Here is a 23,404-nt window from a genome sequence, read left to right as displayed (position 1 = left end):
GTTAGTGAACCAACTGCTAAATAAATTTATCTCTTCATAATCCTAATAAATACCATTTCCAAAACAATTTTTACACAGTGAATTCAAGCAATAAATTAAAAATTAATACCTATGATAGAATTGGTTCAGGATAGGTGTTAACATTTCATTTTACACTTAGCATTATATATCACCTGCTTTTCATTAAGTTGACACTTAATATTTATTTCCTTAAAGTGGATATATAAAACAGAAAATACATTTGAAGTATACGAGCTGGTAGGTCTGGTACTTGTTTAGAAGTGCTGAATTATAAATGTCAGCGGGGGTCAGAAAGACCAATGCAATGACCCAAGTGAGAAAACTCCAAAGAATTCTAATAAGAGTAAAAGATCTACTAGTTCATCCCATTACTTGTTATATTTGCCTTGTTTGAAAGGTTCACAGTATAAGACAGTAGCAAAAATCTGTTATTTTTATACTTTTCTGTTTTCTATTATATGGCTTAACCTGTGACATTGACAAAATACATAGTAAATAAGTTTTAGAGTTTTTTTCTTGCCAACTATGTGATGTCTCAGGGACCTAATGTTAAATATTGTCAATTAGGTTTTTTTTTTTTTTACCAAAAAGAAATGTAAAAACTTGGAGGTTATAGCAAAGCTGTGTTCAAAGGTGTTTGCAGAAATAAGTATCAAGTTTGATATAATAAATCCATCTTCAAAAGAATACATTTCAAGGTATTTTAATAAAATATGTCTATTAAAGATTAATGAAGTATCTCCAAAGCAGTGTAAGTTTTTTTTTTTTTTAAAGATTATATGTAAACATGTCTTCAATCCAATTTCATTGGCCCACTTTTTCTGAGATCTTGGGAAACGTACTAAAAGACATATTTTGGTTACACTAAAAGAAAACAACACTATCTAGTTTAAAGAAAAATGGTGACATCAATTCAAAGTGACTACCAAGATCCAGGAGTACTTTATGAACTCAGTGGCTAGAATGCAACCAGTCTCCAGAAGGAGACTGGAACCTAGAAATGAACAGTTCCCTCACCAGTAACAGGGTGAATGATATTTCTCTGCTCTCTGTGTCTGTTTCAATGTGTTGCCTATATTCAGAAAGCACAAGCAAAAAGATGGCTGTGTTCTGGTGTTCAAGTGGTTAAGAAACTGATATAGAAACTGAATGATCCTGATCACAATTTCAAACCTTCATGAGAAGGGATATTTATTGATTCAGACCATGTCTAATGCCTACACACCTGATCCTTGGTGGTCTCACACTTAAATAACCTGATAAGGCACTCACCTATTCCTTCACCAGAGAATATTTCATATGTGAAGTAGTGATCTACAGTCATTATTCTTAATGATTAAAAAAATTATCCATTAATTTGCCCATTCAAAAAATACTTAACAAAAGTCTATGATATTTTAGGCACTGTACTAGGCAGCAATTAATCAGATAGCAAAAGAGATAAACAAGATATCTGGGTAAACTGCTCTTATGAATCATAGAAATTAGAGCAGTTTATGACCTTGCTAATTAGAGATCAATGTAAGTATGAAAAACCTTTTAAAAACAAAAGTGATTTCTTAAGTTCCTAATGGCAGAAACTAATTCCAGAATGAAATGTGAGATTTCTATCCCTGATGTCTTTCTAAACACATTATAGTTTTGGGCCATTCTTAGAGAAAGAAAAATTGCATGTGTCTGTAAGTTGCTCCATGAATTATAGTTACATAAATATGCCTGAGGGCTATGTAATCCATAGGATAGATTAATGCAAATTTACTATTCACTCATATAATTCAAAGCATTGAAATTATAGTATAATCTACAGTCACTAGATTCCTTTTACATGGACTCTAGTTATTGCAATGTGTCAATTTTGGACAGATTATGTACTTTGAAATGATCCCATTCAAGCACCTCTTTGATGAAATCTTTCCTGAATTTGTCAGAATTAGCCATTCCTTTCTTGGCCCAGCACCCACACCTTCTATTAACACAAGAACATGCCTTCATTATTCTGGCTTCTTATTTCTGTCTTAACAACTATAAAATTTTATAGAAGTCTATATATGTACAAAATATATTTAGTATACATTATATGGACATTAACAAACATATTTGCAGTACTTATGTATTATACTTCTGTAACCTTCTACAATACTACAATACTGTGGAAATGGAGAACAAAGGATTACTTGGTATTGGATCCTTGGGCCAAGATCACTTGTTGAGTGAATAAACATATGTAACAATTAGAAACGGTTATTGTCCAAAGGAACAAAAGATAGGTGAAACAAAAAAGATGTTATTAATATGCAAAAAAGCCTATTCAAGTTATCTTTAAGTGAAAAGCTGAAAATAGAGGCATATGCATGGGTTAATACAAAATGTATATGAACTTTTTGAGATGCAGCTTTGAAACCAAAACTTACTGTTTTAAATAAACAACTTGTTTCTTGATCCAGGTGGAAACCTTGATACTCATTTTATTATTTCCCGAATATGTTCATTCTATTAACTTATTTTTTACTTCAGAATGGTTTCTTAAAAAGTAGGCTATCCAACCATATAGACCATATTACTCAAATATCTTTATTTCATATTTTGTATTTCTAAAGATTAAAAACTGAAGTTTATTTTTGATTAAGCTATTCTGTTACCTGTAAGATCTCAAAAGTTATACAACTTTAAAATATATAATAATCAGTTTTATATTACTTATTTCTTTATTTTTTTAATTTATTGATTTTTAGAGAAAGAGAGATGGAGAAAGAGAAACAGCTATTTGTTGTTCTGCTTATTTATGCACTCATTGGTTGCTTCTTATATGTGGCTCAATTGAAGATCGAACCCGCAACCTTGGCATATGGGGATGACAGTCTAACCAACTGAGCTATCTGGCCAGGGTTTTTATGTTATTTATTTTAAAGAGCATTACTTCTAATATTGGTGACTATATTTTTTTAAGCTGGTATAATCTATATCTATGCTACATATCCTATTAATTCTTGCGTAACAACAAATTCTTAGTTGGACAAATACCACATAGCAAACAAAGGAAATACATCACAAGAAGAAAAACAAGGATCTAAGGTTGTCTTTATAATATTTTTGTATTATTTTGATCTAATAGAGTATTTAAACTATTTATCTCTCTGGATTCCAAATCCAGAGCTCAGTTTTTCTTTCTACAACATCATTGAGTTCCTCGACATTTCTAAACAAATTTACAAATCAGCTCATACACCATGATTTCATTTTGATGTTGAAGAATAAAATCTACCTGAAAATAATCAATCATGACAAGCTAAAAGCTTGCAAGCAAATTTTAATAACTAATACTCAGATGTATTCTTTTGAATGGCTGCTATGGGATAACTTGTATGTGTCTCTTTCTCAAAATAACAGTCCAAAATTGAAAAAGAAAAAGTTAAGTTCTTTACAGGCCCTCTCATTCTAGGATTTAGATAACTTTTATTATCTATTTTGATTTAAAAAAGTCATAATTAAACATAATTATTAAAAAAGAATCTTTGACATACGAATCATAGCATCAGAGTCATGTCAACCAACGGTATAATATAAAAAAAACCTTTATTTCCTATACCATACCAATACAATAATCATTTTAAAAACAGATATCATATGCCTCATAATATTATTTAGATTTTGAGATGGTTCATTTACTACAGTTATTATTATTTATATACATGTTTATTATATTCAAAGTATTTAAAATCACTTTTTTTACTACTTACATAAGTATAGATTTATCAAAATTTCCATGGTCCTTTGAATAATTTACTATCCACTAAATTGGTTACTGTAGTATGATTCTTCACATCATTTTTGTCTTGATTTATACAAATGTGTAAATACTATTGAAAACAAGATCATATGTATCCTAAGGATGTTATATATCCTATTAATTCTTGTATAAAGAATAAATTGTTAGTTATACAAACAACCATATCCCCACCTCACTTTGTCAAAAGTCTTTGAAGGTCAGATTTTCCTATACCTATTTTGGTTAAAGCAAAACACAAAAACCTGTAGGCATTAAGCACTAATGTAGCCTGTTTAATAGAATAGGGATAGGTACCATTCAAACAAATTTGTAAAAGGACACTAGTTGCCTGGGTAATTTGTATATACAAGTAATGGGTGGGTCAACAGTAGGTTTACAGTTGTGAGTACATAAAACAATGTATTCTTGTGTTATTATTTATTAATTATTATATAATTTTTATATGAACTACTACTAACTTACTTCCTCCACCACCCTGTATGCATTCATGTTGATCCACATAAGTACTTGCAATTCCTGTGAGTCTCTTTTAAATAATTGCAGGTTTTTCAAAACAAACATCATTTTTCTTCTAAAGGTAACATTATTGGTCTCATTATGGTAACATAAAATAATCTAAAATTTCCAAAATGATAGGAAATGGAGCAGAAAGTAGATTATGAGCTAAACTTACAATTAATAACTAATTGGTCTACTGACTCTTCTAGTTTTCCTCTTGCTTGTAATTTCAGAAAACAACAAACTTGCTAGATATCATACACTGCACCCTCAAAGAATCTCTATCCATCTTGGGGCGACAGTAGCTGCTCTACACTCAGGATGCCAATCATTACGGCATTGCAACTCTTGTTCTCTCCCTGCGTGTACCTTGGTACCTCTTATCTTTTGCCTACAATGGTCCTTGCTGGTCAGAAGAGCATAGCCATCAGGTGCAAACAAGCTGGTCTATCTTTATGAATCGCGACACCACTGTTCACTCACAAAGAGAAAGAAAGAGACAGCTTTACCCGCAGAAAGGAGAGGTCGCGGTTGTGCTCAATGCTGGTTATCTCCAAGTTGCCCATGACCACCTCACAGTTCTCATAGTATTTGCGCAAGGCTCGATACTGCTGCTCCAGGTCAGAGAGAGAGCTCAGCTTATTCTCTGTTCCCGCACACACTGCCAAGACAAGAAGATTCACGGGGAGTTAGATAGCCTTTATATGATATGTACAATACAATAATATCTTTCTCAACTCTGTATTCCACAACTCTACTACAAGCCCATGAATTCAAATATTTTTAAAGTTATTAAGATCTGTGACCTGCACACTGATAAATGTCTGCACTTTTATTTTTTTCAGATTCATTGAGATATAACACTGTGTAAGTTTAAGGTGCACAACACATTGATTTGATACATATGTTTCAAAATGATTATCAACAGCTAGCTAACACCGCGATCATCTTACATAATTACTATTTCTTTTTTTGTGGCAAAGACAATGAAGATTTATTCTCTTAGCAACTTTCAAGTGTGTAATACATTATTGTTAACTAAAACCACCACCCTGTACATTAGAGTTCCCAAAACGTATTCATCATATAACTAGAGGTTTATGTTCTAACTCTCTCCCAGTTCTCCTATCCACGAGTCCCTGGTAATCATCGTTCTTTTCTCTGTTTTTATGAGTCAGGTTTTCTTTAGATTTCACATATAATATTACACATTTATGTTCATAAATTGCATGTACTAACCACAGAGAGAAAGAAGGCATAGGTTCTACAGAAACATGGCAAGGAGATAAATTTAAAATCACATTTTTTTAAAAAAAGCAATTGTAATATTTTTATTTATTGTTGCTCAGGTACAGCTGTTCCCCCTTTTTCCCCATCGCTCCTCCCTGCCCCACCCCCCACTCCCACAATCCCCTCATTGTCGGTGCCCATGAGTCCACTATTCATGTTTCTTTGCTTGCTCTGTGAACCTATAAAGCACATATATACACTTAATTTCATTTGAACAAGATTTTCCTTTGGGCTTATAATTTACTCTCCTTTCCAACAGGATAAATTCTACATATGCAAGTAAATGAAAATCAAAAAATGATAACAGTAGTATTTTTTTATTTTTTTAAAATGGTATTTTTCTATTGTAAAATAAGCTGTTCTCACTGAGGATATTTTCTATATAAAACTTGTGCTTAATTTTAAACCCTCAGAATACTACCTTTTAAAATACAAATATTAAACAACTTGGACTGAAACATTTACAAAAAGACTGTGTAATGAAATATAAATTTTTATTGATATAAATAAGGTCATCACCACATACATTCATCAGTGTTCTGAGGTGTAATAGACTGGTAATAAATGATTTTTGTTTGCCATCTTTGGGGTATGGTTGTAGAATCTGTTCATATGTGAGCACATGAGTGTTCAGATGTGTGTTCTTTGGTTTTGGCTGCATGTGTTTGTGTTGATATCTTTTCTGTCCTCTAGAAGTCAGATTTAGTTATTGCTTCTCATGGCTTGTATACCTCCCTGAACAAAATCTATACCATTTAATGCACCAACTTGAATCAGTAATGGACTGAAAAACTGTATTATAAATCTTACAATAATAGTATGTAAAGTAAAAAATGGATGGTGAAGGAATATCTTTGAGTAAGTTATTAATATACATAAAATATAAGGCAAAATATAAAGTGTAAACTTTGAAGATACTGTCATATACACAACTGAACATGATGTATACAGAAATGACAAAGGATGTGTTATTCAATGAAATGGGTTTCCGTACAGAAAGGGAAAAAAACTAGATGGGTATAGTCTAATAATTTGGACCACCTTACAACCTGCTTTTGCCTATTGACAAAATTATTAAAAATTATTAAAAATAAGAAAAGTTAGAATCTAAATGTCTTGAAAAATAATGTAGAACTTTAATCATAGTGGAATCACATTATGAAAACAAAACACACACTATTTCTGTCTGGATATTTAAAGCTCATCAAACAGTATATGTTCTAGAAATACTCTTTTAAAAGTGGAACTTTGTCATCTTAAAAGATTTATTGGAGTCCTAACCCCTGGTACTTGTGAATGTGACTTTATTTTGAAATAGGTTCTTTTTAGATATAAACAAGTTAAAATAACGATATCAGGGTGGGCCCTAATCCAGTATGATTCATGTCCTTCTAAGAAGAAAACAGGATGCCAATACACAGGGAGAAATCCACGTCATCACAGAAGCAAAGATAGGAGTGATGAAGCCAACATCCAAGAAATGCCAAGAATTGATTGTTACCACCAGAAGCAAAGAAGAATCAAGGAAAGATTCTATCCAGAGTCTCAGAGGGAGCATCACCCAGCTGAAACCTTGGTATTGGACTACTAGGCTCTAGGACTGTGAAGGAATAAACTGCTGCTGTTTTAGGCTATCTAGATTTCAGTACCCTAACCCTGTTAGCCTAACCTTACCCCTAACCTTAAGTTTAACTCCAAGGTGATCAGAGAAATGTAATCTTTATTTCAGGTGGTAACATGCCTGGCTAAAATTGTGCAGTCTGTTACTGTGAAGGAAGAGGAGAATGGATGTTGAGGATTCTAGACATCTTTGCATCCATTCTTATGACTCTGCAAAAATTGCATTCCCAGAGCAACACATGGATTCTAGTGTGGGGCATGAGGGGCTTGGTATTTGGAAGGGAGGACAGTGTGGAGGTGATAAGCTTATAGAACTCTGGAGAATGGTGATAGTTAACATTTTTTTTAAATGTGAGGTTTCAAAAAGAAATAGTCTAAAAATTAGATATTTGTTTTCTAGGGCTGTCATAACCAGGAACTGAGTTATGCCATATTGCATGATACCATCCTAGGGCATTGTTTAATGCTTAGTTGGAGCCTGACTTTGCTCCTTTCTTCTTCACACCTTCTTCCAATCTGCTCCCTGAAATAGACATGTGATGGCTTGAATTTGAACCATCATCTTGGACCATAAGAATGAGGGGTATGCCTTAGAGATGGCTGAGAAATGAGCTAAAAGGAACCAGAGTTTTCAACCAATTGAGGTTTTACATTGTTTTATTATCATTAACATCAGGATAATGATGAATGTTGGTTCTAGCTGCTGAAATACTATACATAGAAAGGATTAAATTCTAGTTAAATTATATGCTTTTGACCTTACATAATTTTTAACAACTCTGCCTGGGCATTTGACTGAATTTATTCAAATCATAATGAAATGACAAATTTATTATTGATCATATGAACATTTAACTGGTTTTGTGAAAGTTCCCATTGTTATTAAAACCAACAAACACTTAAAATAAAATTCCTATTGGAAACTACAATAATATTCAACACAAGCAGGAGAACAAGAAGCAATGATTTATGTGCATGATCTTTGTCATCAAGATCAAAATCCAGCTCCTTTTCCCAATACACTCTAGATACTTTCTAAGAAACAGCATAATCCATGATTTTCATTACATTACTCTCAGTAGATTGATAACAAAATGTTTATAAACTTGTGAAATGTCTGTGGAGAAAAGCTACCATTATATGGGTCTATGCAATAGTTTTCAATTATTTTAATTTCCTTTGAAAGCAAGCTTATATTTCAATGCAACTACTAATGGGGTTAATTAAGCATTAATTAATAAGCTTGCTACACCATTTCTAAACTATATACAATGACACACTGCAATTTATGCGTAACTTGTATTCTACAAGTTCCTTTCAATTGGAAATAAACCCTTATGTTAATATCAATATATAAAAAAATCAATATGCAAACACTAAATGAAAAGATTTTAAATATTTAGTGTTTTCATAGAACCTTATACAAATTATGAAACATCTATTAATATAAATGTCATATATTATTGCATGTGTCTAATTCTGCATATATAAAAGAGGTATACAGTAGATTATTATTACTAATTTTTATTACAAATATATGTTTCTATAAGAAACCCACATAGTCTGTAAACTCTTTGAAGACTGGTGCAATATATTAATCATTATTTTGAATCTGCTCATCTGCTGAGATATAGAGCACAGTGCTTTGCAAAAAAACTACCTTTTAATTATATTCCTTTAATTGTTAAAAAGGGGAAAGGTCTAACCAACGAGCAGGTGTGGATGACCCATGGACGTGGACAGCGGGGTGGGGATTGACGGTGGGGGCGGGGAGGAGCGTGGGCGAGGCAGGGGAGAGCAACGGGAAAATTGGGAGAACTGCAATAAAACAATAGAAAAAATGAATATTCAGAATATGACCCTCAGTTCAGAAGAGTCTATCGTTCAATCAGTGTTCAGCCGTGTTTTGTATATACCATATGAAAGATATTTTTCAACGAAAAAGTAATCCTTCAATAAACAAAAAATCTGACTAATCAGACTATTCTATTTTTCTAATATTTTGGTCCTTGGAGCTTTTACTACACGCAGTTCCATTTTGGAAATATTTTTTTCAGTGAGAAATCCCTGTGTATTTGTTTGACACAAGCTACCTATAATAAGCAATATATTCCTCTTAACTTTTATCTTGAAAGACAGACTTGATTTTAAAAGAACAAGTTTGGAGAGAAGCATAAAAATCATTTGTATTTCTCCTCATGATGCCTTCACTGAATGCCTCACAACTTCCATTTGTCAATCGATTTTACAATCAGGCAATGTATACAAGACAATGCTGAAACCATCAAGTTTCATTGATTTCACACAGCTGTTTATCAAACAGAATTGAAAAATCATTTTCACCAGCCCAAACACGTTTAACAAAATGCAGCCCCCTTTGCCAACACTATAATAAAGTCCTTAAACTATAAGCTTCCAAGAGTTCAAGCTTGAAAAATCCTGAATTTACATATGCTCCTTAGAGTTTTCATTCCAGCTGCAGCTCGACGAGTAAAACCATATATGTGAGGCCTTAAAATTGCCAGTTATTCTATTTTGTAAGATTCTATTGTAAAAGTAGCCATAGTTGCAAACATGGATTTTTATTCTTTTTGAGTTAATATTTGCATCCAACAGTGAGTGAACTACATAATCGTCATTCAGGAAAATAATAAATAGATAAATCTATAATTGGGATTTTGAAGCAATACAAAAAGGTTGATTAACAATATTATTCATTTGACTCATGGGGGAAATATATTAGGAGTAAAATGAGTAAATATTTTCAATACCCATATAATACTAAAAATCAGTATTGCTTCCAGGCTTGTTATGGCTATGGAAACCAGTATTCCATTGGCTTACACAAGAAAGACAAGAGGAAAAAAAATAAAAATTAAACGAAATTTTTGCCTAACTTTCAAATTGAATGCTTGTATGAACTATGAGTTAAGAAATCAATAATTATGTATTTAGCATCTATTCAACTAATATCATAAAAACATATATATATATATAAAGATTTATATCTCTGAGACATTTTGCAAGAGTTCATGTAGTTTGTAACGGCACATGGTAAGAAAAGAAGTGAGGAGTATATATAAGCTATGTGTGCATTGTGTGTGCATCATTCTGATATGCATCAAATATGCATAAAACATATTTGGCAAACTAAAAATTCCTTAATTTTTTTGATTTAACGCTAATAAGTACTCTCTTTTTCAGAAATGATAACATAAAAAGTATGCTGTCGTTTAGCGAGCAGTGCTGAGCATTTAGAAAACTGGAGCTGTATGTAGTAAACCTTAAAATACATGGTCTGGCAGAAGTAACACCTGTTTGAGTATTGGTGGTAGTATAATAATATGAGTGTAATAATTTACAATTTTAATTTGAACATTTCACCTAAAATGCCATATGGTGTGCTTGAATGTGATATGGTTATGTTACAGAATTACATGCTTATGATTTTGTAAGAAAGTATTTTGTAATAAAAAGGGGCATTCTTTGTCAGACCCTTTATAAAATATTTAAAGAGAATGTGAGATGCAGCAGACATTTTCTGCAACCATTACTGAGTGCTATTATAGCGGCACAGAGACAGCAAGTTTTGGCAGCTCTGTGTTCAAAACACATCCAAAAACGGGGCCAAATCCATCGTTTCCACTGCCATAGTGACTTCATCCACACTGCCCCAGCCATCTCTCCCATGGCCTTTGACGCACCTCCTGACAGTCTTACTGCATTCCTTACTGGTCCCTGCTGAAGCATGATCTGCACAGAACAGAATGACCTTTTTAAAAACATAGATCCTTCATACTACTCCCTTATTGAAAACACTTATTGGCTTCTAATCACTCCTCTTATAAAATCCACACTTTTTAAAAACTTTTTATTGAATTTATTGGAGTAACACAGGTTAACAAAATTATACAGGTTTCAGGTACACACTTTCACAACACATCATCTGTTCGCTGCATTGTGTGTTCACCGCCCCAAGTCAAGTCTCCTTCCATCACCATTTAACGCCTTAAAAATCCAAACTTCTTCCTGTACCCTGTAAGAATATATATCTAGATCTTTGCTCAAATGTCACTCTTTGTGAAAAGCTTTCTCTGACCACCTTGTCTAAGTAGGTACCAGGTTTCAATATACCATGCTCTATCTCCTTTGCCGTTATTTTTGTTTTACTGCTTTCAGAAATTACATTTTACATGTTTTCAAATTACAATTGTTTATGGGTCTCTATTAGAATTGAAACTCCACAGTTAGAAGTTCTTCTCTTTTTAACATCTAGAAGAACTGACATATAGTAGACACTCAGTCGAAATTTGTTGACTAAATAAATAAACTTTGGAGTCATTGAGAAACATAATTAAACCACAATCAAATGCTGGTTCCTCTATTTTTAAAAGCAGAATGAACTTGAACAACCTACTTCACCACTTTGAATCTTCATTTCTGTATCTACAATGTGGGATTTTGTGCTGAGTTTTCTTAACAATAAAAACTATCATAGAGTTTAAAAACACAAAACCTGAGTGTTAATGCGAGACATTGAGCTAAACACAAGCTTTAGCTCAATGTCTAGCATTTAAATCTAGCTCAACCACTGACTTGCAATGCAATCTTGAGCAAGTTACCTAGACTTACCAACATTCTCTTTTCTCATCTGCACAATGGACGTAATAACAAATACCACCTCATAGGGCTGTTATAAGAATTAAATAAATCAATACTTGTAATTTGCTTTGCATAATATCTGACTCACTGATAGAGTTAACTGTGGTCATTTATTTAAATGCATAGTATATAGTATGAGTACAATATATAGCATATTTATACTATATATACATTAAATTGAATTAAAATACAAGGCTCGCATGATAATGTACTGAAATTAGTCCAACACAAAGAATGAGCACTCAGTAAGGACACTGGATGACAGGAACCCTTTGCTCCAACATTTTCTAGCTGTGTAAACTTAGATAATTATTTTCTCACTTGGTCCAATTTTTTTCTTTTTCCAGCTCAAAAATTCTTTGATTAAATTTATTTCTAAAATACTTATTTAAAACCTACTCTTGCCCTATGCAAGGGGCTGCATTCAGTAGATGTCCTTGAGGATGTCACACTGTGACATATCCCTAGATAAATGAAAATTATGTTCACAACGAGCATGTACATGAATTTTATAGCAGCTCTACTTAAATTAACCAAAAATTGGGGGGAAAACACCAATGCTCTTATGGAGGAACGATAAATAAGCTATGTATATCCTTCCATGAATATCTATAAAAATGAACAGGTGATTGATATGCTGACATGGAACATTCCCAAAAGCATTATGCTGACTGAGATAAGCCAGGCTCAAAAAGCTACATACTACATGACTCCACTGATAACGGCGTTTTGGAAAAGACCAAACTACAAGGATGGAGAACAGATCAGTGGTTGCTAGGGAATGGCATGGAAGGAGTGAAAGGCCATGAGGGAAATTTGGGCCATGGCTGAACTGGTCTGCATGCGGCCCATGAGTATGATTAAAAAAGTCTATATGCAGGTTAACACTCTGAGAACTATACACCAAAAAGTCCATCATACTGTATGTAAATTAAATCACACACCTTCAGGTTGGCTTATAGGCCTAACCATGTTAAATATCCCCCTTTTTGTAAATCATAAAAATCTAGTTATTTTATGCTTTTGTCCCCAAATGAATGATTTTTGTTACATTTTGAGTTAGATATTATTGTAATATATTTTCAAAAATCCCAATGATTTGTGTATGTTTTCCCTGTAAACCTGGCTACATTGGCAAATCCTCGTAATTTATAAGTAGACCTCATTTGAGTTTCTTGATTTATCCAGTCTTCAATAATATTATTTTATTTTGCTTTCTTGGCTGGTGCTGGTCAGGCTTTTTAGGATAATTTTTTGAATTAATAGGCATAGCAGCCATTCCTCTCTCTCTCTCCCCTAACATCCATGGATGCTTTTCTCAGCCCAAAATTCATTTCAGGGTGTTAGATATTTTAGCATCTGGCCTTACTACGTTTTTATTCCAGATTTGAATGTTGAAGTTTATCATGTACTTTCAACTACTGTTGAAAATTTTTTAACTTATTACAATAAATTATTAATGAATTCCAAATACTGAACCATTCTTGTATTGTTGAAATAAACCATATTCCGTACTAATGTGTCATTCCATTAATATACTTCTACATTTATTGCTTTTATTCTATTCATACCTTTTAAATATTAAAAATACCTATCAATGACTTAAAAATATTTATATCAAATGTCATTACATTCAAAATGATAAGTAATAGAAATTGATTTGTAAGGGGTGAAGCAAATGTAGGTTTATAGTTGTGAGTATGCAAAACACAGAGTGTATTCTTATATTAATATTTTTTAAAGTTTTATTAGTTTCCATACAAACAACCATAAACCTACTTTTGCTCACCCTTGTATTTCAGAAACATTGCATTTTATATAATTAACTTGAAAGATATTAAAGAAAAAAATTGACACCAAAATAGTAAATGTTTTATAATTTACATTACACAAAACTGAAATAAAATAGTTTTCAATGTAAAAAATGAATATCCTTTAAAAAGATCTGTGACCTTATAGTGTATTTTCTGAACTTTTATGTTTTACCAATGTTTTTATTGACCCCCAAAGTGGCAAAACAGGAAATCTGCTGAAATTAAATAAAACACTCTCTAAATGATCCTTGAGCCAAATGAAAAGAGCATTTGGCATCCTAGATCTTCACTAATAGATCTGTAGCCAGAGAAGCACAGGCATTCTATACCACAGACTGATGCAGGCAAGTTTATAGACTTTATATAGTGCTACATGCTGATTTATCTAAAATTTAATGGATCTGTATTTTAACACTTTTGTTTATTTATGTTAGTCTTTAGATGCCCTCAAAAATGTTTAAGCTGCCTAACTATACTACAAGGGGAAACGTTGGAGATTATCCAAAAACATGAGAGATTTTAAAATTACACATGATTGTCTCCTTTTATAAATGACATGTTTTGTGAGTGGTCCGCTCTAATGTAGCCTTCCCCATATAATCAGTTATTTTTGTATATTTTTTCCATTCTGTATTTCAAAGATTAGCTTACTAAAATTATAATAACTACAAATAATTTTAAAATCACTATACAGATCATCAAGAACTGACTTGTAACTACTTGTATATAAATTTTAGTTCCTGTACTTTACTATTTTCCTGCCTTTAAATATTTTATTGGATTTTTTTCTTAAATTATGTCTCATAAAATCCCTATGCTGAAAGCTTAAGAACACAATAAAAATGCCTCACACATTTAAAAACTACACTTCTGTCATCTATCCTTGGGAGAAATAATATAGTCCTCTTACCACTATCTTGCCACAATTCCTTCCCTGCCATTTTTATCATCTTTCCCACTCGTTTCCTCTCCTAAGCACAAAGAGCCCTTCTTACTTACTTTATAGTGTTTTGTTTTCTGTGCAAGTGCTAGGTCCTTAACTTTAATATAGGTACTGGACTTGACAAGCAATTAAAGCAAACAATTTCCACACATCAAGGCTTGCCAAATTAGTCATCTGCCATCTGCCCCATCATCTGGCTCTCCTTGAAGTCTTGCTGTGAATCTGGATGCACTTGCTCAGATTAAGAGGGATAGTGCAAACCTCCAAACTGGTGAAATGCCACTGGGAGCTAAGTATGTAAACATGAGCAGCCATCTTTCTTCTGGAGATTACCATGCCTTCAACTATCCCCTCGTGTGCGATAAAAAACAACCTGCTTGTGATGCCTTGTCACTGTGAGACTTTCGCCATTCCTTGTAACTCAAGTATTAGTTTGTGGATTTTTACCCATTAGAAGTATTTAAAAGAAGAAATTAGACTAGATGTTCCTGATGTAATGCCGGCTCTGACAATCAAGGCTGGTTTCTTAAGCACTGATAAAGACATAACTTAAGAAAGGGGCTAGAGATTTTCTCTTGCCTTGGTTTCAGAAAGAAGCTTTCTTTTTTATTCTTTTTACCAGCCAATGTTTACTTAGCTGATAGCATGCAATATAAGAAGGGTTTTCTGGGGACATTCAATCAAACTATATCAGTAATGGACAAAATTGAGAAACAACGAGAATAAAAGTGGTACTCTTGTCACCCGTGCACTCCCTTCCAAGGACTCCCTTTCCTTAGGGTGTTCTCCAACCCAGGGATGCTGTAGCGCAGTGGGTGCCCTTGCGTAAACACAGCGAGAGGCCCTAATCTAGGTGAGAGAAACTTCGTGCTAGGAAAGGCACATGGTTTGGCCATCAAAATGTGGGCTTCATTTTATTCCCATGTGTCCCCCAGTTCAGGTATCTTTGATGTAAACAGAGGCTTGGTCAACTCCACTGTCCAGGATCATTCGTCCAAACTTGCTCATTCAAGGTAAAGTTGTGTCTCAGTAACGAAAAATTCCCTCAAACAAACAAGCAAACAAACAAACAAACAAAAAAAAGTCGTGCCATTGCTAGACTTAAGGTAAGAGGAAGGGATAGAGCAGACAAAACTTTGATGGAAGATCCTTTCCTATATCTTCAGTTAATGTACATGTAAATCCTAAACTGAGACCACCTTCTAACAATGTTTTTGGATGTTTTAATTTGGAATTCTTAGTCATGTAATTCTCTTGAATGACAAAAAAAAACCAAAAACAAAAAAACAACAAAAAAACACCCACCTGATGCTGACATTGGCTACATAATAAAATGTCACGGTATAACATTTTAAATAGTTTCTCATAATGCAAAGTCTATTATTCTAGAAATGTATTATTCTGTTATAGGCTACTTAATAAATGTCATGTTATAACATTTTAAACAGTTTTCTCATAACACAAAGTCTATTATTCTACAATCTCTTGTAGTTTGGTCCCTTTAAAAAAGATTTAGATGAGTCCTGGCTGGGGAGCTCAGTTGTTTAGAGAATCTTCCCAATATGCCAAGGTTGTCAGTTCGATCTCCAGGCAGGGCACATACAAGAATCAACCAATAAATAACATAACCAGAAAAATAACTAATGGAAGACCCAGTAGTCCAATTCTGTTCTATACTAGTTATCTTACTACAAGTTAGTTAATGTATACAAACACTTCTTTCACATTGTGTTCAGTAATGGTATTTTTCAATCAAATAAAAATGTTTACGTGCTTAGGGCACATTATCTTTTATACATTTAGAACTATGGAGTGATATTATTAATAGTTCTGCATTGTACCAGAAGTCCATTGGAAGTGCCATAGGTGGTAGCCATTAGGTTCAAATAATATAATAGAATCTCAGCGAGTACAAGTCAGTGTTATAACTGAAGAGACTTGACTCCCTGGTCCCCTTCCTTGGTGGCTCACCCTGTCTCATTTTCTATTCCACGTTAAATAAAGAAAATGGGTGCAAAGATGGCAAGTTACTCAGGTATAAATCTAGTAGGCCAACTCCTCTCTTTTCTAACCCTGCTAATCTAAGTCACACACAATTCAGAATGCCTGTGGAACCCACCAGGCATTCTTTCCACCACACCTGATGGACACTGTACTTCAAGTCACCACAGCTTCTGTATGAATGAATATTGCCATAGGCTTCTATCTGATGATCCTGCCTTTCTTCTTGTCTTCATAGTCTACTGCTTATTGAATATAAGAGAAGTTATATGTTTTAACCCTTAAGTTGAATTACTTATTTCCTTTATTCAAATATCTCTCATAGTTTCCCATATTAATCAGAATTAAATGAAAGTCCTTGTCTCGATATACAAGATCCTCATGCAATCTGAGTCCCTGCTACTTTCCTCATATCATCTCCCATGATGTTTTACTTACTAAGATCTGACCACTGGACTCTCTTGTTTATCTTTGAACATTTATATAAGTCTCTAAATACTAATCAATTTATGAATTTGTCTGGTGAAACAGTAACAGACTAGCATCGGTTTGTGTATGGTAATTTGAGTAATACTTTTCTAAAACATTATATTTTATACTTATCATTGCCTGCCTTATTATATCTTTATTTAGAATGTAAGCTCTATAAAGACAGGAACTTTTTTTGTTTCCTGCTATATGTATAACATTTATAGCTACTTGCCCCATAGTAGGCATCCGATAAACATTTAATGGTTGGATAAATGGATGGATGGATGGATGTGTGGCTATTGATGTGTTAGAATTCTATTTATAATTTTTAGCTCATACATAAGCTTACTGTTATTTATCAGATTGCTAAAACCACTTGTTAAGCCATCTTTAGAGATCATCAAGGCCAGTTTATACATATAAATGAGAAAACAGAGACAAAATAAGTTAAAGTGCTCAAAAAAGTCAAGCAGCCAGTCAGGGGCAGAAGGGGAATCGAGCTTTTCATTCAGGGCTCTCTCCACATGGCACATGACCATACGTTATACAAAGGGACCCACGAAGCTGCCCAGCTATAAGGAAAGGGTTCCCAAGCATGATGTTCTGCAGCCAGAAGAAGGACAGTATCATGGGATTTGGTATGGGTGCTTCAAGACTTTGGCTAAACAGCACTTTATATAGTTGACTAAAGTAGTTGGTTATATAATTAGAAAATAGATCCTGAGCAACATCTTATTTTATTTTTTTCTGTTCCTGGTTAAATTAAGTTAAATGTAGTTTAGAAAAATGAAAGTCTGTTTTTATAAAGATTCTGTTTAACAGAGGCATTCATTATATTTATATGAAAACTAACCAATATTAAATGATGAGCATAAGCTTCAAAAAGTTTCAATTGAATTATGTGACTAGTTATGTTTTTAACGTACTACTGAAATTTGAAAGAACCTTGTGAAGATATTTTGTAAACAAATAAGCTTTTCATAATGAAAATGATCACCTCTTAATTTGACTGTTTTGTAAATTCCAATTTCAAAGATCATGTTTGCTTAATACCTGCACACCTGCAGTTGCACTTAACAATTTTATGACAGTTTAATGTCACTGGCTTTGAATATTAATTTATTCTTACAGCTATTATTATAGTCAATAGTATTTATATAGTGTTGTATAATCTATAAAATAGTCTTATTTATATTTACTTTTTTAATACTAAAGTATTTAAGAGATGATTTTATAAGAGCCAAAATGACTAGATTAATTGCCAGGAATTTAAACTTGGGGTATTCTGGAAAACAGTAACTTCTGAAAGATGTTCTGAATTTTTTTTTATCTAGAAATGAGGTGATAAAAACTTCCACAAATACTAGATATCTTTACCTTGGATTTATGAGTAACTCACAGAGAAGAAATAGAATGAATGGCATTAAGGAAAAATTGGTTGATTAATTTTTTCTATATTCTGAAAAAAGCAAGAGGGGATAATAAGAACTTCAAGTGACTCTATTACAAGTTTATTTTCCTCCTCTTTGCACGTTGTTCAAATGAAATTAATTAGATACAGGAAAATCAACTACAGATCAATCTGGGACAGAAGACACATTTGATCACCATTGCCATTCTGGTTTATTAGGGACTTCTGTTGGATGTAGACCAATTTTTTTTAATTGTAACTTTACTTTCAACATGAATTCTTAAATACATGTTTCACTACCATTTATATCTATGAAGTCTTCTTCTTTTGAGATTATGTTAAATATTACTAATTTTTCATTACCTGTTAAATCGAATCCTAGTCAACTATTTTTTTCAAGATATTCTATGAATTGCAGGCCTGCTACAATATCCATTCAATTTAATCCAAAGTTATTTTTTCCAAAAAACTTTTCAAAATAATTAAAAGATGGTTTAATTGTAGCCCATCGTTCAAGTCACACACAGCTGTTACTTTTACTTTTTCATTCACTACTTTCACCTCACCGTGAGTACTCTCAAGTCTTTGAAAAGTTCACATCTATCAGTATCTGAAACACCTGCCTAGATAATTTTTTTAGAAAAGGTCTGAACTATTCATTCAGCTGACATTTCCTTAAAATTTATATATCAAATATATTCTATTTTCATATTTTCTATGTTCTATTATTCTAGTCAGGGAGATCAGATATAGTACAAAAGTTTGCAAAGTGTACCCTAGACTAGCTTACTATGACACAGACAGAGCAAATAATAATGCCAAAATTAAGAGGCAAAAGAATTCAAAGTAAGACACTAGACTTAATATAACTTAAATCTATAATATACTTTTAAATTTCTAGACTTAATATTTATCTTGACCTATTATACATAACAGTTGATATCTGACATTCATATACCACTTTTGTGGAATTAAAAGTATTTTCTTCAATTGAATATTTACTTAGCAACTTTATAAATTTGAAAATATTTGTTTTTTGTAAGAATAAGCCAAAATTTTGAGTGTTTTTTAAAAATTTGAATACATACATAAACATGTTTTCTTTGACCATATATATTAAGTTAATTAAGTTATATTGAGGAATGTGGAGACAAATGTATTTGAACAAAAAATAAAAGTTAAAAGAATAGTATTTCCATATCCTGAGGTTATATATGTCACTATATTTTCTTTTTGTTAATTTCCATTTTATTAATTTTATTTCATCAAAGACACATGTTTTATCAAAAAATAAAAATAAAATTTATTACTAAAGTCTATATACAGAAAGATTTATTTTCAAAACCATTAATCATGTGAGATTACTTTAATTATACATTGAGGATGAATAGTGTATTTGCATAGTCAAAAATAAAAACATTTAAAAGTAAATTCAGTGAATATGTGTTATTGTAATCTACGTCTAATTAGAATATGCAAAAAAATAAAATAAAAATAAAAATTGTGGTAATAGCAAATAAATGTATTTGGTAAACCAGACACTATAGAAAAATTTTAAGCAGGTTTTCTCAGGCCACAGTCCTTTGACTCCTAAAGTGTAAATGGTATTTTCATTTCCCAGAGATAACCACACCAGTGATTATAAAACCATGACTCATCCATCTACTATTAGAGCTTTCTTTTACCTTATGATTATGCCATCATATTCTTCAGCAAATAGTATTTGGTAACAGTTGTTTTACATTTCAGGGTAGTTGGGTATAAAATTAACTTTCTTTCAGTATCAAAGTATTCTTATGCCATCCTAAAATCGCCTTACCTTTACAGGGACTAAAGATAAAAAGACAGTTGTTTATAAATGGCTCTGAAAGTATTTCTACACATTGCTATAGTCTTGCTGTAATAAAACAAAACAAAAAGCTACAGACCAGTTAACTGCAGAGCTATCCAGTCCACTTACTCCACAGCCGACCATACAAACTTGGTTCTGCCCACCCAGCCCGAGCCTTGCAGCCAGCAAAGAACAAGGAAAACCTCCAGGACTCCTTCTCTGCTACCTTCTAATCCCTATTTTTTTCTTTTTTTAAATTCCTTACTTTGCTAAACTATTTTAGAAATCTCAAGCTTCTGATTAGCTCCTGCCTTCCCTCTCATCCTTTGAAACTGCTCCCCTTGTACCGTTCTCGGCACTGCTCTGGAGAACTTGGCTTTGGCCCTATCCTAACTCGGGCCCAATGAACTTGCTCCTAATCTACACCCAAGGGGACCCCAAGGGGCATAGCTCGCATACGCTTCCTAGGTTACTGCTGCCTTTCTCATCAAGGGGGTCAATGGAAGCCTGCAGATTTATTTAGCTTCACCTTATCCTGGCATCTTGATACCATGGCTTGACTTAGCTCTGGCCAATATCTCCAGCTTTCAACCTAAATATTTAGCTGAGGTAAAGAATGAATTTTTCATTCTGGTGCCAGTTGTATTTTTAGACTGGTCTCCCTAATAGCACTAGTGCACACCACGTCTGTTGTCCTGAATAGTCACAAGCCGGGAATGGCTTTGCTGGTTTTTATTCAGTTTTCTGCCTTCTCCTGAAATCACCCTGTTTACAGCTCCAACAACAAAAATATAGCCAAATTTGTTGCAAATAGCACTCTGGAAGCATATGGTACTAAGTTTGTAGAAGAAACAAGCCTTAGCTAAGTAATGATTCTCTATTTGAAAATATGTACTAGTGCTCCCTTTCATTGAAAAGCCAGCACACTCAAGGGCCAAGGGCCGCCTGGGGACTTCCACTTGCATAAAGCACTGTGTTGGCTCAGGGCAGGGAAATTCCATAGCAACACCAGCAACACCGAAACTTCTCTAGCACTCCTACATTATTTATCTCTGAACAGCTAGGGGGCTTTTTGCAGAGAGGTCCCTAACTACTGCGAGCATTCACTCTATTTAATGCTTTTTAATTAACATTGCACAAACAACAATTCTGTGTGTGCAGTGAAGTCTGCTTAGGTCTCCGGATTTGCTTTCTCAATAGGTTTGGAAATGCGACAGCACAATGGTGTGCCTGACTTCCCTTCTCCACCCCATTCTCCCTCTAGACCCGAGGATCGCCATTCACGAAGACACTGGTTAAAATAGGATAAAACGGATATGGGGACAGGGTAAAGGAAAGGAATATCCGGGGGCAGGGGGCACAAATGGTTGGTACAGAAAAATCTCTTTTTGCTTTTGCTATTATGTGCACATTTTCAAGCAAAAATTATAATATAATTTTGTAATAATCGGATTTTTCATAATACAACATGTGAACTTAACCTAGAGTCACTACAGAGTTAGATAAGATGATATCTAAGGTCATTGCCAGTTCTAAAATTCTATCTCAGGAGACTCTTAAGTTGCATTCTGTAATGGGACATCAACTAAGGATTATTATTCTCAAAGCACATAGGATAAAACTCAAGAATTCAACTCAGAGATAAAAATGAAGGACCCACAAACTAATCTCTAACTACCATAGTGAATAACTCTAAAAATCTTTGTAAACATGTAAGAAAGGAAAAAAAAGCATCTTCTCGAGCAGAATTAAATAAACAGAGGGTGTATATATTGTAAATCTTCAGGGAATAAGACTTCTTCAAAATAAAATTATATCAAAATAAAATCCTGTTCACTTGAGAAACACTGTAAAGATTTATTTTGCTTTCATCTCCTGTTTGAAGTTTACAACTAACTCTTGATTGGAGGAACTGATTTCCTAAAATGCAGTAACAGTTACGTTTCTTCACCTTTCCAATAGCGTGAAGGCAGCATCCTCAATCTTCTCAGACCAATTGTCTCACTTCTGTGATTTGCTTTTCGTTTTTCTTTTAAGATATGACAAATATTGTTGTAATTTCATACAAGTGAGTTGTGGCATTCACACTGTGTATTGAATTTTTTGTGTGTGTTGGAATTTGCGTTCATAATCAATTAAAGACATATATTACCAAACTTAAAGATTCTATTCTATTACTCTTTTTATCACCAGGGGGCAGCACAATTCCCAAAGAACATCTTTTGGACTCAGAGAAAAGTTACAATGGAAAAACTGGTACAAAACAAGGGGCAGCTTTGGGAATGCAGATAATTATTCCATTTTTTTCCTGTGATAGAGGTAAACTAAAAACTAGCTGGATTCAGGAAATGGTATCTACAAAGAGGAACCTGTGCGTTAGCAGGCATCTCCAGCATATCTAGCATAATTCAAAAGAGGAGAAAGTATCATCAGATGTGTGTATGTGGTTGTATCTTATCCTTGTGAAGTACAAGAAAAATGAAATTATTATCATTTTCAGGATTCCCTTTCAGTCTGAAAATATATGTGACAGCAACACATATCAAATGGCATAATTTCCCCTTGATACCAGGAGAAAGAAACATAAGAAACACAAGGGCGCCTAGTACTTTGCAAAGTACTAGTGATGAAGGAGGGATGGAGAGGCAAAGAAAAAAGGATATGTCAAAGGTTTAAAAAATGCTTGATTTCCTTAAAGAATTTATAGACCAAACATACCACAACTTGGTAAATAGTCAATAAACTTATATTTTATCTATAATTTTGATTTGCTAAATTTATATGAATGATATGTAGAAAGGGTTCTTTATTATTAATAAAGTATCCTGAAGTTTCATCTTTAAATGTTCACATACATTCACACACAGCTCTTAAAACATCAGGCTTATTTTATGCATTTTTTCTTTTTAAAAATTATCTATTGTTTTTATGGATTCATAAAATGAAACGGGTCATAAAAAGTTAAAAGGTTATAACTTTTACATGAAAAGAAACAACTTATAAAATCCAATAACATCTGAAGACAACAAAGTCTACAATTTCACCAAAGGGGAAA

General features: G+C 33.1%; 1 protein-coding gene across 1 annotated transcript in view; it reads right to left on the bottom strand.

Moving 5' to 3' along the window:
- ERBB4 (erb-b2 receptor tyrosine kinase 4) overlaps positions 1–23,404 on the bottom strand; it is a 994,125-nt gene that overhangs the window by 620,313 nt on the left and 350,408 nt on the right. Inside the window, exon 2 of the mRNA XM_054585691.1 lies at positions 4,816–4,967. Coding sequence (XP_054441666.1) covers positions 4,816–4,967 — 152 coding nt within the window. The remainder of the gene's footprint in view (positions 1–4,815; positions 4,968–23,404) is intronic.

This window comes from Pteronotus mesoamericanus, unplaced genomic scaffold, assembly GCF_021234165.1.
Source record: "Pteronotus mesoamericanus isolate MK-2021 breed Mesoamerican mustached bat unplaced genomic scaffold, CSHL_Meso_final contig_90, whole genome shotgun sequence".
NCBI classification, from domain to species: Eukaryota; Metazoa; Chordata; class Mammalia; order Chiroptera; family Mormoopidae; genus Pteronotus; species Pteronotus mesoamericanus.
This window is presented reverse-complemented; position numbering and strand designations above follow the sequence as displayed.